Here is a 17,100-nt window from a genome sequence, read left to right on the forward strand (position 1 = left end):
GAAGAGTAGACAGTTATAATAAACACAAGGGGGGGATGAGGGGACAGTTATAATAAACACAAGGGGGGATGAGTGGACAGTTATAATAAACACAAGGGGGGGAGATGAGTGGACAGTTATAATAAACACAAGGGGGGAGATGAGTGGACAGTTATAATAAACACAAGGGGGGGATGAGTGGACAGTTCTAATAAACACAAGGGGGGGGGGATGAGTGGACAGTTATAATAAACACAAGGGGGGAATGAGGGGGCAGTTATAATAAACACAAGGGGGGGATGAGTGGACAGTTATAATAAACACAAGGGGGGGGGGATGAGTGGACAGTTATAATAAACACAAGGGGGGGATGAGGGGGCAGTTATAATAAACACAAGGGGGGGATGAGTGGACAGTTATAATAAACACAAGGGGGGGGATGAGTGGACAGTTATAATAAACACAAGGGGTGGATGAGTGGACAGTTATAATAAACACAAGGGGGGATGAGTGGACAGTTATAATAAACACAAGGGGGGATGAGTGGACAGTTATAATAAACACAAGGGGGGGATGAGTGGACAGTTATAATAAACACAAGGGGGGGATGAGTGGACAGTTATAATAAACACAAGGGGGGGGGGATGAGGGGGGCAGTTATAATAAACACAAGGGGGAGATGAGAGGACAGTAATAAACACATGGGGGGAGATGAGGGGACAGTTATAATAAACACAAGGGGGTGAAGAGGGGACAGTTATAATAAACACAAGGGGGTGATGAGGGGACAGTTATAATAAACACAAGGGGGAGATGAGGGGACAGTTATAATAAACACAAGGGGGAGATGAGTGGACAGTTATAATAAACACAAGGGGGGGGGATGAGGGGGCAGTTATAATAAACACAAGGGGGGGGGATGAGGGGGCAGTTATAATAAACACAAGGGGGGGGATGAGTGGACAGTTATAATAAACACAAGGGGGGGGGATGAGGGGGCAGTTATAATAAACACAAGGGGGGGATGAGGGGCAGTTATAATAAACACAAGGGGGGATGAGGGGCAGTTATAATAAACACAAGGGGGGGATGAGGGGGCAGTTATAATAAACACAAGGGGGGGATGAGGGGGCAGTTATAATAAACACAAGGGGGGGATGAGGGGACAGTTATAATAAACACAAGGGGGGGATGAGGGGACAGTAATAAACACATGGGGGGAGATGAGGGGACAGTTATAATAAACACAAGGGGGGTGATGAGGGGACAGTTATAATAAACACAAGGGGGGGATGAGGGGGCAGTTACAATAAACACAAGGGGGAGATGAGGGGACAGTTACAATAAACACAAGGGGGAGATGAGGGGACAGTTATAATAAACACAAGGGGGGGATGAGGGGGCAGTTATAATAAACACAAGGGGGGGATGAGGGGGCAGTTACAATAAACACAAGGGGGGGATGAGTGGACAGTTATAATAAACACAAGGGGGGGATGAGGGGGCAGTTATAATAAACACAAGGGGGGGATGAGGGGGCAGTTATAATAAACACAAGGGGGGGATGAGGGGACAGTTATAATAAACACAAGGGGGGGATGAGGGGACAGTAATAAACACATGGGGGGAGATGAGGGGACAGTTATAATAAACACAAGGGGGGTGATGAGGGGACAGTTATAATAAACACAAGGGGGGGATGAGGGGGCAGTTACAATAAACACAAGGGGGAGATGAGGGGACAGTTACAATAAACACAAGGGGGAGATGAGGGGACAGTTATAATAAACACAAGGGGGAGATGAGGGGGCAGTTATAATAAACACAAGGGGGGGGATGAGGGGGCAGTTATAATAAACAAGGGGGGGGATGAGGGGGCAGTAATGACTGATCACATGATGTAATGTTACATGAGGAATCTTGGCTTCTAGATCCATAACAGACTTCTCAGGCCCGGCCCTAGGGATGTGGTCACAGGATTATTTGAAGTTTCTCTTTTTTTCATGTCATGTGGATTTTAGAAATATTTTTTGTATGTAAACTCCCATTGACTTCTGGTAAGAAACACATCAATAACTGCGACTGATCCCTTTGGTCAGATGGGCATGCTGGGAGTTGTAGTTTTGCTACATGGAGGTCTGTGATTTGGAAAGCACTGCTATGTAGTTTAAAAATAAATAATAATAAAAAATCAGAGCAGTCGGCAGCAGATCAGTCACAGGACGCGTTTCATTTCCTTCTTGTATGGAGTCAGAGAGGACTATGTCCTGTAGACCGAGGAGATAAGACGGGGCAGACACCAGCTGCCACGCTTAAAGGGGTACTCCGGTGGAAAATGTATTTTTTAAATCAACTGGTGCCAGAAAGTTAAACAGATTTGAAAATTACTTCTATAAAAATCTTAATCCTTCCAGTACTTATTAGCTGCTGAATACTACAGAGAAAATTATTTTCTTTTTGGAACACCGAGCTCTCTGCTGACATCTCTGTCCATTTTAGGAACTGTCAAGAGCAGCATATGTTTGCTATGGGGATTTTCTCTTACTCTGGACAGTTCCTAAAATGGACAGAGATGTCAGCAGAGAGCTCGGTGTTCCAAAAAGAAAATAATTCCCTCTGTAGTATTCAGCAGCTAATAAGTACTGGAAGGATTAAGATTTTTTTTAATAGAAGTAATTTACAAATCTGTTTAACTTTCTGGCACCAGTTGATTACAAAAAAAAAAAAAATAAAAATAAAATAATAAAAAAAATAAAGTTTTCCACCGGAGCCTTTAATGAATGCTTTGGGTCACGTTCTCACCATTTTTAAAATCCCTGCTTGCTTTCAGTGGCTGAAAACCCTATACCAGTGTTTCCCCAACCAGGGTGTCTCCAGCTGTTGCAAAACTACAACTCCCAGCATGCCCGGACAGCCAAAGGCTGTCCGGGCATGCTGGGAGTTGTAGTTTTGCAACAGCTGGAGGCCCCCTGGTTGGGAAACACCACCCTATATAGACCTAAAGCAACTAAAACAAACCCTCAGCTGTGAGAAGTATCCAGCCTACCCATCCTCCCCCACACCAAACATTGGAAAGGAGCACAAACAGAACGCAAATATAAGAAAATGTGGACTAGAAAAAGATGGCCGCCGCGCCGTCTCCCATCTGTAGGGGCCACACACTATATATTATATATATATATATATATATATATATATATATATATATATATATATATATTTTAGGGGGCCTCAGAAGACAGGAACCCAGGAGCAAAACTAGAACAGAATTTGTCAATGTAGGGTGCAAGGTGACGATATTTCAGAACTGCATTGCAATGGTAAACCATATTGCGGTATAATCTAACATTCAGGGTATTTAGGCTCCGCCCCCTTTAGACCACCAGTATGTCCCCAAAATGCCCGGTTTTACACAAACTCCAAATACTGCTGCTGTCGGACTTGTGAGCATTAATTCAGGGATATCACGTGCACACTATATGGTAGTATAACGTGGTTTGTGATATGGTGTATGGTGGTATAACATGGGCTCTAGTATGGTAGTATCATTTGCACACCACATGGCGGTGTTTGATAGGCTGTGAACAGCGAATATTATCTTGGCTCTGTGATGTAGCATTTATATTTGCACGGTGTAGAGTGGTATCACGTGGGCGGTTGTATTACTATATGGAATAGGATGTTACAGTTTTATCCTTGCAATATGTGGGCTGTGATGTTGCAGTATTAGTACTATGTGGCGGTATTATGTGGGCTGTGATAGGTCAGTATTATCCTAGCACGATGTGGTGGTATTATGTGGGATATGATATTTCAGTATTATCCTAGTACGATGTGGTGGTATTATGTGGGATATGATATTTCAGTATTTTCCTAGCACTATGTGGTGGTATTATGTGGGATATGATATTTCAGTATTTTCCTAGCACTATGTGGTGGTATTATGTGGGATATGATATTTCAGTATTATCCTAGCACGATGTGGTGGTATTATGTGGGATATGATATTTCAGTATTATCCTAGCACGATGTGGTGGTATTATGTGGGATATGATATTTCAGTATTATCCTAGCACTATGTGGTGGTATTATGTGGGCTGTGATATTTCTATATTGTCCTGGCACTATGTGGTGGTATTATGTGGGATATGATATTTCAGTATTATCCTAGCACTATGTGGTGGTATTATGTGGGCTGTGATATTTCCATATTGTCCTGGCACTATGTGGTGGTATTATGTGGGCTGTGATGTTGCAGTATTATGTCAGTACTATGCAGGCTGGGATATTTCTGGATTGTTCTTGCACTATGTGGTGGTATTATGTGGGATATGATATTTCTGGATTGTTCTTGCACTACGTGGCGGTATTATGTGGGCTGTGACATTTCTGGATTGTTCTTGCACTATTATGTAGGCTGTGATTTTGCAGTATTATTATCTCAGTACTATGCGGGCTGGGATATTTCTGGATTGTCCTGGCACTATGTGGCGGTATTATGTGGGATGTGATGTTGCAGTATTATTATCTCAGTACTATGCGGGCTGGGATATTTCTGGATTGTCCTGGCACTATGTGGCGGTATTATGTGGGATGTGATGTTGCAGTATTATTATCTCAGTACTATACAGGCTGGGATATTTCTGGATTGTTCTTGCACTATGTGGCGGTATTATGATGGCTGGGATGGACCAGATTATATGCCACAATTTACAAGGGGAGGGGGGGTCCTCTGCTGTATCATGAGGACAGATAACGCTTTATCTACAGCCCAATACATCCTATAGAACAGCAGAGCGAATACTGATTACAATTACTCTATGGAGCAATGACACAGAGGATCTTCCGCTACAATGTATCAGCAGGAGACAGAACCTAAACATTACTCACCCACTACAACTTCCCCAAACTACATTACCCATGAGGCGAGCACAGGCAGGTCTACGGGGGGCATGACGGGAAATGTAGTGCGATGAGGGAAGGGCCAGACAGCTGATAAACGGCCTGTCAATCACCGAGCGGGAGGGGTCTGGATGACGGCGGAACGGTGAGGGCCCCGGGGCCCCGAGGATGGTGTGAACCCTCCTTACCGTGCAGGGTCCGCGGGGTGAGCACAACGGAGGCTTCTCCCTCCACCGGCCGGATGTTGTCAGTCCACGGCCGTCACCACAGCACTTCCGAGAGGAGGAGGGCGGCGCGCTGCAGTGTATTTATAGGCCACTGGGGGCGCTGCGGAGCCGATGAAAACATAAAAATAATTATTATTGTTGTTATTATTATTGTTATTATTATTGTTATTATTATTATTATTATTATTGTTATTATTATTGTTATTATTGTTATTATTATTATTGTTATTATTATTATTGTTATTATTATTATTATTGTTGTTATTATTATTGTTATTATTATTGTTATTATTGTTATTATTATTATTGTTATTATTATTATTGTTATTATTGTTATTATTATTATTGTTATTATTATTGTTATTATTATTGTTATTATTGTTATTGTTATTATTGTTATTATTATCATTATTATTATTGTTATTATTATTGTTATTATTATTGTTGTTATTATTATTGTTATTATTATTATTATTGTTGTTGTTATTATTATTGTTATTGTTATTATTATTGTTATTATTATTGTTATTGTTATTATTGTTATTATTATTATTGTTATTGTTATTATTAATAATAAAATAATATTATTATCATTATTAATAGTAATATTATTCAATTGTTTATGTAGTAAAAATGTCAATAGAAATACAAATAAAATCTATGACTTTATTGAGTGATTTTCATGTTACCTAATAGAGATGAGCGAATTTACAGTAAATTCGATTCGTCACGAACTTCTCAGCTCGGCGGTTGCTGACTTTTCCTGCATAAATTAGTTCAGCCTTCAGGTGCTCCCGTGGGCTGGAAAAGGTGGATACAGTCCTAGGAAAGAGTCTCCTAGGACTGTATCCACCTTTTCCAGCCCACCGGAGCACCGGAAAGCTGAACTAATTTATGCAGGAAAAGTCATCAACTGCCGAGCTGAGAAGTTCGTGACGAATCGAATTTACTGTAAATTCGCTCATCTCTATTACCTAATTCTCTGATCATCATTCCCTGTATTCCATGTACCTTTGTTCTCTGTACCACCTCCTCTTCTCTGTGGTTGTCATTTCAGTGCCTTTTATTTTAATATTCCCCACTATAATTTATTTAAAATGTATGTCGCATATTTTGGCATATGTTTAATAAAATTTTATATTTTACATAATTGGCTCTGTTGTTGGTGTATAGCAGTGGTCCCCAAACTGTGGCCCTCCAGATGTTGCAAAACTACTATTCCCAGCATGCCTGGACAGCCGTTGGCTGTCCAGGCATGCTGGGAGTTGTAGTTTTGCAACATCTGGAGGGCCACAGTTTGGGGACCACTGGTGTATAGTGTTGGGCGCGAATATTCGCAATGCGAATATTTATCGCGAATTTGCGAATATAGTGCTAAATATTCGCAATTAGAAATATATTTTTTTTTTTTCTCACAGTACACGTCACAGTGATCATCCCTCCCTGCTTCCAGCTTGTGGTGTAAACAAGGCTCCAATACTAGTTACTGTGTCAGACTGGCGGGCGCCGGAAAATTTGCATAATTTTTGCGCATATTGATCCCTCCCTTCATTTAGCTCTTTTATCACGCGATATTGCGCATGCCATGTGAATTTTATGGTGCGTAGTAAAAAAAAAAAAAAAAAAAAAGAAGGCCACGAATATTGCAAATATGTAAATTTTGCAAATATATGACGAATATTTGTCCATATATTCGCGAAATATTGCAAATTCGAATATGGCCTATGCCGCTCAACACTATTGGTGTATAGCATTATATGGCAGTTATATGTGGGTTATAGCACTATATGGTGGTATTATATGGATTATAGTTCTATTTCTCTGGATTATGTGTGCTGCGTATGTTGATATTGCGTTAGCTGTAACACTATTTAGCGGTATCATGTGGGCTATTATGGGGGTATTATGTGAGTGATAGAACTGTATGGCAGCGTGGTGTCCCGGCACCGTATTTCATACTGTGCCTTGGTAATTAGTCCCCAAAGTTAGAGTCCCTAGGACTGTCGGGGTTCGCTTTCCTCATTTGACCCCTAGTCACCCCTTAGTCACTTAATATTTGTAAATATTATCTATCTAAATAAATGTATATGGTATTACTCACTGTTTTTGCGTCGTAGGACCTGCGGGTCATGTGACCGGGTTGTAGAACTCTATGGTTTTTGCTAAAGGACCTTTGGTGGTTTTGGTCGTGTGACCACCCACAATCCATTGTAACAGTGAGTGACAGCTGATTAGACCAATCCAAAACGGCCAGCTCCTGCCCATATAAGGGAGCTGCACCATAGGCCCAGCATCAATACAGAGTTTAACCCTCACCCTGGCGTCACAAGTGATAAGGGTTAACAGCGCCCTTTATTATATTGAACAGCAACACCCCAACTACCCTACACCCCCACAAGGCTTTCCGCATAGTGCTTCACCACAGCAGTATTATGTAGGTTGTAGCACTATATGGTGGTATTTTGTGGCTATAGCACTAAATAGTGGTATAATGTGGGCTAGAGCACTATATAGTGGTATTATGTGGGCAAGAGCACAATTTGGCAGTATCATGTAGACTATGGTACTAAATTGTGGTATTATGTAGCACTATAGCACTAAATGGGCTATAAAGCTATATGGTGGTATTATGTGGTATTATGTGGGCTATTAATCTATATGGTGGTATTATGTGGTATTATGTGGGCTATTAATCTATATGGTGGTATTATGTGGTATTATGTGGGCTATTAATCTATATGGTGGTATTATGTGGTATTATGTGGGCTATTAATCTATATGGTGGTATTATGTGGGCTATTAATCTATATGGTTGTATTATGCGGGCTATAAAGCTATATGGTGGTATTATGTGGTATTATGTGGGCTATTAATCTATATGGTGGTATTATGTGGTATTATGTGGGCTATTAATCTATATGGTGGTATTATGTGGTATTATGTGGGCTATTAATCTATATGGTGGTATTATGTGCTATTATGTGGGCTATTAATCTATATGGGGGTATTATGTGGTATTATGTGGGCTATTAATCTATATGGTGGTATTATGCGGTATATAAAGCTATATGGTGGTATTATGCAGGCTATAAAGCTATATGGTGGTATTATGTGGGCTATAAAGCTATATGGTGGTATTATGCGGGATATAAAGCTATATGGTGGTATTATGTGGGCTATAAAGCTATATGGTGGTATTATGTGGGCTATAAAGCTATATGGTGGTATTATGCGGGATATAAAGCTATATGGGCGTATTATGTGGGCTATTAATCTATGTGGTGGTATTATGTAAGTTATAGCACTATGTGGTGGTATTATGGAGCTATAGCACTGTTTGGTGGCCTAGCCAAGCACAGTATTGACCCAGCAGTATGTGGCGGTATCTCAGAAAAATTGATTAAAAAGTGATCAAAAAAGTCAGCGCAATACCAAAATGGTACGGACTGAAAAGTTTAGAAACTGGGTATTATTTGTAACTGCGCCAATCTAAGGCTAAGTTTCTACTTGTTTTTTGTTTTTTTTAAACGCCAAGAAAAACGCCAATTCTGCCACATGGTGTTTTTTCAGCCAAAAAACGCTGTGGCCAGATGTTAGATGTAAATCAATGAGAAATTGCAATATTCTTGTTCCGTCTGGCGTTTGTCACTTTGGTGTTTTTTTTTTTTTTTTAAATCCTTTTGCCGTTTTGTTCACTCTTTTTTGAGAGTTATGGCTCTAAAGTAGAGATGAGCGAACTTACAGTAAATTCGATTCGTCACAAACTTCTCGGCTCGGCAGTTGATGACTTTTCCTGCATAAATTAGTTCAGCTTTCTGGTGCTCCCATGGGCTGGAAAAGGTGGATACAGTCCTAGGAAAGAGTCTCCTAGGACTGTATCCACCTTTTCCAGCCAACCGGAGCACCGGAAAGCTGAACTAATTTATGCAGGAAAAGTCATCAACTGCCGAGCCGAGAAGTTCGTGACGAATCGAATTTACTGTAAGTTCGCTCATCTCTAAATAGTGTTATCATTTAGTATACTAATCATATTATATTGTTAATTTTATTATTCTTGATTATTGTGCCTTGTTGTAAAGACATTTATATTATTATTATTATTATAGGATTATTACAGTGTTTGCTAGTGATTCGCCAGCTGTGGTAAAAACTACAACTGCAACAGCTGGAGAACCACTGTCCGGGCATTCTGGGAGTTGTAGTTGTGCTGAACAGCTGAAGAGTCCCAGGTGGCAAATCAGCGGTGTATGTTATGATGAGGTGTATTGTCCTGTACATGTCCTGTACTGATGATTAATTGATGACAATGAAGGTGATGACTGATGATGAGGAGGATGATGATAATTGGTGATGAGAGTAAAGATGAGGATGATGATAATAATAATGATGATGGGATGAGGATGATGAGAGTAACAATGATAATAATAATAATAATAATAATTATGATGGGATGAGGGTGATGATGAGAGTAATGATGATTATTATAATAATGATGATGATAATGGGATGAGGATGATGATGAGGAGGATAATGATGAGAGTCATGATGATGATGATGATAATGGGATGAGGATGATGAAGATGAGGAGGATGATGATGATGAGGAGGATGATGAGAGTAATGATGATGATAATAATAATAATAATTATTATTATGATGGGATGAGGGTGATGATGATGATGATGAGGAGGAGGAGGATGATGAGAGTAATGATGATGATGATAATAATAATAATTATTATTATGATGGGATGAGGGTGATGATGATGATGATGATGAGAGTAATGATGATTATTATAATAATGATGATGATAATGGGATGAGGATGATGATGAGGAGGATGATGATGAGAATCATGATGATTATAATAAAATAATAATAATTAATAATAATAATAATTGATGATAGGATGAGGATGATGATGAGAGTAATGATGACAATAATAATAATAATGATGGGATGAGGATGATGATGAGAATAATGATGATTATTATAATAATGATGATAATGGGATGAGGATGAAGATGAGGAGGATGATGAGGAGGAGGATGATGATAGTAATGATGATGATAATAATTGATGATGGGATGATGATGAGAGTGATGATGATGATAATAATAATAATTATGATGGGATGAGGGTGATGATGATGATGAGAATAATGATGATTATTATTATAATAATGATGATGATAATGGAATGAGGATGATGATGAGGAGGATGATGATGAGAGTCATGATGATTAGAATTAAATAATAATAATTGATAATAATAATAATTGATGATGGGATGAGGATGATTAGGGTGATAATGATGGTATGAGGCAGTGTTTTCCAACCAGGATGCCTTCAGCTGTTGCAAAACTACAACTCCCAGCATGCCCGGACAGCTTTTGGCAACAGCTGGATGCACCCTGGTTGGGTAACACTGGTATGAGAATGGTTGCCCCCCGCCCCTCTCCCCTCCTCTCTAGTGTGCGCGTCTCTTGCTGTCATTACGGTAGCCGGCATCCGCCGCCGTATTCCTCCGCAGCAGCGCGCACTCCGCTCCCCAGCGCTCCCGATCTTCCCTCCGCCGGGAGTCGCTGGCAGTGGCGGCCATGGCTGAGCGCAGAGCCTTCGCCCAGAAGATCAGCAGGTAACGGGGCCCCGCCCGGTCTCCTCCGCCACACAGCGCCGCCGGGAACACCGGGGAGAGGCCGGGAACACCGGGGGGATTCAGGGCTCCCAGCACAGGCCGACAGGCCCGACCGCCCCCCGCCTCACTGCTCCCTGTCAGGCCGGGCTCCGGGCATTGTGTGCGGGAGAGGCTGCGGGGGAGGGACGGGAGCGGCGCGGAGCTTCATTGTGTCACCCGCAGGCGGCTACAGGGGAGACACTGGGCCCCCCATGTTATCACCCCGATATCCCGATACCTGCCCCCCAATAATATCACCCTGATATCCCGATACCTGCCCCCCAATAATATCACCCCGATACCTCCTCCCCTAATAATATCACCCTGATACCCCGATACCTGCCCCCCAATAATATCACCCCGATACCTCCTCCCCCCAATATCACCCCGATACCTCCCCCCCTAATAATATCACCCTGATACCTGCCCCCCCCAATAATATCACCCCGATACCTGCCCCCCTAATAATATCACCCCGACACCTCCCCCCTAATAATATCACCCTGATACCTCCCCCCTAATAATATCACCCTGATACCTCCCCCCTAATAATATCACCCTGATACCTGCCCCCCAATAATATCACCCCGATACCTGCCCCCCAATAATATCACCCTGATACCTGCCCCCCTAATAATATCACCCCGACACCTCCCCCCTAATAATATCACCCTGATACCTCCCCCCTAATAATATCACCCTGATACCTCCCCCCTAATAATATCACCCTGATACCTGCCCCCCAATAATATCACCCCGATACCTGCCCCCCAATAATATCACCCCGATACCTGCCCCCCAATAATATCACCCTGATACCTGCCCCCCAATAATATCACCCTGATACCTGCCCCCCAATAATATCACCCCGATACCTACTCCCCCCAATAATATCACCCCGATACCTACTCCCCCCAATAATATCACCCTGATACCTGCCCCCCCAATAATATCACCCCGATACCCTGATACCTGCCCCCCAATATCACCCCGATACCTGCCCCCCCAATAATATCACCCTGATACCTGCCCCCCAATAATATCACCCTGATACCTGCCCCCCAATAATATCACCCTGATACCTGCCCCCCAATAATATCACCCCGATACCTACTCCCCCCAATAATATCACCCCGATACCTACTCCCCCAATAATATCACCCTGATACCTGCCCCCCCCAATAATATCACCCCGATACCCTGATACCTGCCCCCCAATATCACCCCGATACCTACTCCCCCCAATAATATCACCCCGATACCTGCCCCCCAATAATATCACCCCGATACCTGCCCCCCAATAATATCACCCCGATACCTGCCCACCAATAATATCACCCTGATACCTGCTCCCCCCAATATCACCCTGATACCCCAATACCTACTCCCCCAATAATATCACCCCGATACCTGCCCCCCCAATAATATCACCCGATACCTGCCCCCCCAATATCACCCGATACCTGCCCCCCAATAATATCACCCCGATACATGCCCCCCAATAATATCACCCCGATACATGCCCCCTAATAATATCACCCCGATACATGCCCCCCAATAATATCACCCCGATACATGCACCCCAATAATATCACCCCGATACCTGCCCCCCAAAAATATTACCCCGATACCCCGATACCTGCCCCCAATATCACCCCGATACCTGCCCCCCAATAATATCACCCCGATACCTGCTCCCCCCAATAATATCACCCGATACCTGCTCCCCCCAATAATATCACCCCGATACCTGCCCCCAATAATATCACCCCGATACCTGCCCCCAATAATATCACCACATGTGATACCCCAATACCAGCCCCCCAATATCACCCCGATACCAGCCCCCCAATATCACCCCGATACCAGCCCCCCAATAATATCACCCCGATACTAGCCCCCCAATAATATCACCCCGATACTAGCCCCCCAATAATATCACCCCGATACCTGCCCCCAACAATATCACCACATGTGATACCCCGATACCTGCCCCCCAATAATATCACCACATGTGATACCCCGATACTAGCTCCCCAAGAATATCACCCCGATACCTGCCCCCCAATAATATCACCCTGATGCCTGCCCCCCAATAATATCACCCGATACCTGCCCCCAATAATATCACCCGATACCTGTCCCCAACAATATCACCCCAATACCTGCTCCCCCAATACTATCACCCCGATTCCTGCTCCCCCCAATAATATCACCCCGATACCTGCTCCCCCCAATAATATCACCACATGTGATACCCCGATACCTGCCCCCCAATATCACCCTGATACCTGCCCCCCAATATCACCCCGATACTTGCCCCCCAATAATATCACCCCGATACCTGCCCCCAATAATATCACCACATGTGATACCCCAATACCTGCCCCCAATAAAATCACCCCAATACCAGCCCCCCAATATCACCCCGATACCAGCCCCCCAATATCACCCCGATACTAGCCCCCCAATAATATCACCCCGATACCTGCCCCCCAATAATATCACCACATGTGATACCCCGATACCTGCTCCCCAATAATATCACCCCGATAACTGCCCCCAATAATATCACCCAATCCCAGCCCCCCCAATATCACCCTGATACCTGCTCCCAATTATATCACCACATGTGATACCCCGATACTTGCCCCCCAATAATATCACCCCGATACTTGCCCCCAATAATATCACCCAATACCTGCCCCCCAATAATATCATCCGATACCTGCCCCCCAATAATATCATCCGATACTTGCCCCCCAATAATATCACCCCTATACTTGCCCCCAATAATATCACCCGATACCTGCCCCCCAATAATATCACCCCGATACTTGCCCCCAATAATATCACCCCGATACCTGCCCCCAATAATATCACCCGATACCTGCCCCCCAATAATATGTCCACCAATATTATCCCAGAACCTGCCCCTAATAACACCCTCAATACCTGTCCCCTAATATTATTACCCCCAGTACCTGCCCCTGATGATCCCAAACCTAGTAATGTCGCACATGTAAACACAGTATCTATACCCAGTAATTCCTCATCCATATAAATACCCCAGATCTCAAATAATACCCTAAATACCCCCAATAGTGTTCATTCTAGGGGGGAGAGTTATCAAAACTTGTGCAGAGGAAAAGTTGCCCAGTTGCCCATAGCAACCAATCAGATCGCTACTTTCACTTTTCAGAGGCCTTTATAAAGAATGAAAGAAGCGATCTGATTGGTTGCTATGAGCAACTGGGCAACTTTTCCTCTGCACAAGTTGTGATAAATCTCCTCACATCCCCGGTGCTGCGAACGTCTGATTATTATTATTATTATTAGGTATTATTATTATTAATATTATTAGGTATTATTATTATTAGGTATTATTATTATTAATATTATTAGGTATTATTATTATTAGGTATTATTATTATCATCATTATTATTAGGTATTATTATTATTATGATTAGGTATTATTATTATTATTAGGTATTATTATTATTATTAGGTATTATTATTATTATTAGGTATTATTATTATTATTAGGTATTATTATTATTATTAAGTATTATTATAATTATTATTAGGTATTATTATTAGGTATTATTATTATTATTAGGTATTATTATTAGGTATTATTATTATTAGGTATTATTATTATTATTAGGTATTATTATTATTATTATTAAGTATTATTATAATTATTATTAGGTATTATTATTAGGTATTATTATTATTAGGTATTATTATTATTATTAGGTATTATTATTATTATTATTAAGTATTATTATAATTATTATTAGGTATTATTATTAGGTATTATTATTAGGTATTATTATTATTATTAGGTATTATTATTAGGTATTATTATTATTAGGTATTATTATTATTAGGTATTATTATTATTAGGTATTATTATTATTAGGTATTATTATTAGGTATTATTATTATTAGGTATTATTATTATTATTATTAGGTATTATTATCAGTATTATTATTATTATTATTAGGTATTATTATTATTATTATTAGGTATTATTTGTCCTGTCTGATCTATAGCCGCTCCCGGAGCTGGATAACTTTGACTATTTAGTGTCAGGGCCCTATTAAGAGTTTAATTGGTTCTTTGATGTCGAAAAAAATGACAAAACTACTACTCCCAGCATGCTCTGAGCCTGTGGGGCAGGTTTGGGCTGTTGTTGGTTCTCGCTGGTCCCTTTGTGTTTTTGGTCATAAAATTGAGGTGGGATGAGCGGATCTTATAACACAATAGGTCATAACCGATCAAAGGGATCTCTGTAATCCTGTGTACAGGACGGATCTGAGGAGCAGCAGAGCCTTTATTTTATAATAAAACTGAATGTTGTTTATTGTTCTCTGTTATCAGCCAGAATACAATCCCTGATGTCTTCATACACAATACAGTCACCTGAAATATAGGAAATGACTGCGTATTATACAAGCTCAGAGAACTGGGGACATAGAGCTGCAGAATAGTGAGTGCAGGGTATACTACAGGATATAACTCAGGATCAGTAATGTAATGTATGTACACAGTGACCTCACCAGCAGAATAGTGAGTACAGCTCTGGAGTATAATACAGGATATAACTCCGGATCAGTACAGGATAAGTAATGTAATGTATGTACACAGTGATCTCACCAGCAGAATAGTGAGTACAGCTCTGGAGTATAATACAGGATATATCTCAGGATCAGTAATGTAATGTATGTACACAGTGACCTCACCAGCAGAATAGTGAGTACAGCTCTGGAGTATAATACAGGATATAACTCCGGATCAGTACAGGATAAGTAATGTAATGTATGTACACAGTGATCTCACCAGCAGAATAGGGAGTACAGCTCTGGAGTATAATACAGGATATAACTCAGGATCAGTACAGGATAAGTAATGTAATGTATGTACACAGTGACCCCACCAGCAGAATAGTGAGTACAGCTCTAGGGTATAATACAGGATATAACTCAGGATCAGTACAGGATAAGTAATGTAATGTATGTACATAGTGATCTCACCAGCAGAATAGTGAGTACAGCTCTGGAGTATAATACAGGATATAACTCCGGATCAGTACAGGATAAGTAATGTAATGTATGTACACAGTGATCTCACCAGCAGAATAGTGAGTACAGCTCTGGAGTATAATACAGGATATAACTCAGGATCAGTACAGGATAAGTAATGTAATGTATGTACACAGTGACCTCACCAGCAGAATAGTGAGTACAGCTCTGGAGTATAATACAGGATATAACTCAGGATCAGTACAGAATAAGTAATGTATGTACACAGTGACCTCACCAGCAGAATAGTGAGTACAGCTCTGGAGTATAATACAGGATATAACTCAGGATCAGTACAGGATAAGTAATGTAATGTATGTACACAGTGACCTCACCAGCAGAATAGTGAGTACAGCTCTGGAATATAATACAGGATATAACTCAGGATCAGTACAGGATAAGTAATGTAATGTATGTACACTGTGACCTCACCAGCAGAATAGTGAGTACAGCTCTGGGGTATAATACAGGATATAACTCAGGATCAGTACAGGATAAGTAATGTAATGTATGTACACAGTGACCCCACCAGCAGAATAGTGAGTACAGCTCTGGAGTATAAAACAGGATATAACTCAGGATCAGTACAGGATAAGTAATGTAATATATGTACACAGTGACCTCACCAGCAGAATAGTGAGTGCAGCTCTGGAGTATAATACAGGATATAACTCAGGATCAGTACAGGATAAGTAATGTATGTACACAGTGACCTCACCAGCAGAATAGTGAGTACAGCTCTGGGGTATAATACATGATATAAATCTAGATTTTCCTAGCTTGTGACGGAAAATATTAGTTATATGAAGACAGGAGGCGAGTATCTTATGCATTAATCTTTCTTTATTAATGCCCATAGCAGAAAATGCACTATTTAATGTAAAGAAAAATGAACAGAAACTTGAACTACAACTCCCAGCAGTCCTAGGGCCACAGTGGCCACTCCCAACCCTGTAGGCCCTATACAAGGACTGCCTCATAACAGATCTTCCTCTTTCTGTATGCGAATAGCCACTGCACCGGAACCATGAACTCCAAGCGGACGCCACCATCCTCCTCCAGACTTGTCGACCAACCGGCCCGACATCTCAGCTTCCGGAGGCAAACTGGGGAACTTCAACTTCGTCCCAACGGGGACCTTAGATAAACCCAACGCATTCGACCAACAGGTTATCCATGCACAGGAACCAGCTGCCGTGATCAGTACCCTGAAAAGCGAATGTAGAAAC

At 41.5% G+C, this 17,100-nt stretch overlaps 2 protein-coding genes across 24 annotated transcripts in view; one reads left to right on the forward strand and one right to left on the reverse strand.

Annotated features, from left to right (window-relative positions):
* ATG4C (autophagy related 4C cysteine peptidase) overlaps window positions 1-17,100 on the reverse strand; it is a 56,378-nt gene that overhangs the window by 29,068 nt on the left and 10,210 nt on the right. For 2 of the 7 annotated variants that reach the window (XM_056532900.1, XM_056532897.1), the window contains exon 2: window positions 5,070-5,208. The exons of 1 other annotated variant lie outside the window; for it this stretch is intronic. Coding sequence is in view for 1 of the 6 variants with exons in the window: in XM_056532896.1 (XP_056388871.1) it covers window positions 4,898-4,933 (36 nt within the window). In the remaining 5 variants the exon portion in view is untranslated. Of the gene's footprint in view, window positions 1-4,869; window positions 5,046-5,069; window positions 5,209-13,869; window positions 13,912-17,100 lie in introns of those variants that run through there. 4 more of the 7 variants (XM_056532898.1, XR_008846695.1, XM_056532896.1 and 1 more) reach the window with 4 other exon arrangements.
* The window catches only part of DOCK7 (dedicator of cytokinesis 7), a 211,460-nt gene continuing 204,966 nt past the window's right edge, over window positions 10,607-17,100 (forward strand). For all 17 annotated transcript variants that reach the window (XM_056532871.1, XM_056532874.1, XM_056532880.1 and 14 more), the window contains exon 1: window positions 10,607-10,743. In XM_056532871.1, coding sequence (XP_056388846.1) covers window positions 10,706-10,743 — 38 coding nt within the window. In that variant the 5' untranslated portion in view covers window positions 10,607-10,705. The remainder of the gene's footprint in view (window positions 10,744-17,100) is intronic.

Source organism: Hyla sarda, chromosome 7 (assembly GCF_029499605.1).
Source record: "Hyla sarda isolate aHylSar1 chromosome 7, aHylSar1.hap1, whole genome shotgun sequence".
In the NCBI taxonomy this organism is placed as follows: Eukaryota; Metazoa; Chordata; class Amphibia; order Anura; family Hylidae; genus Hyla; species Hyla sarda.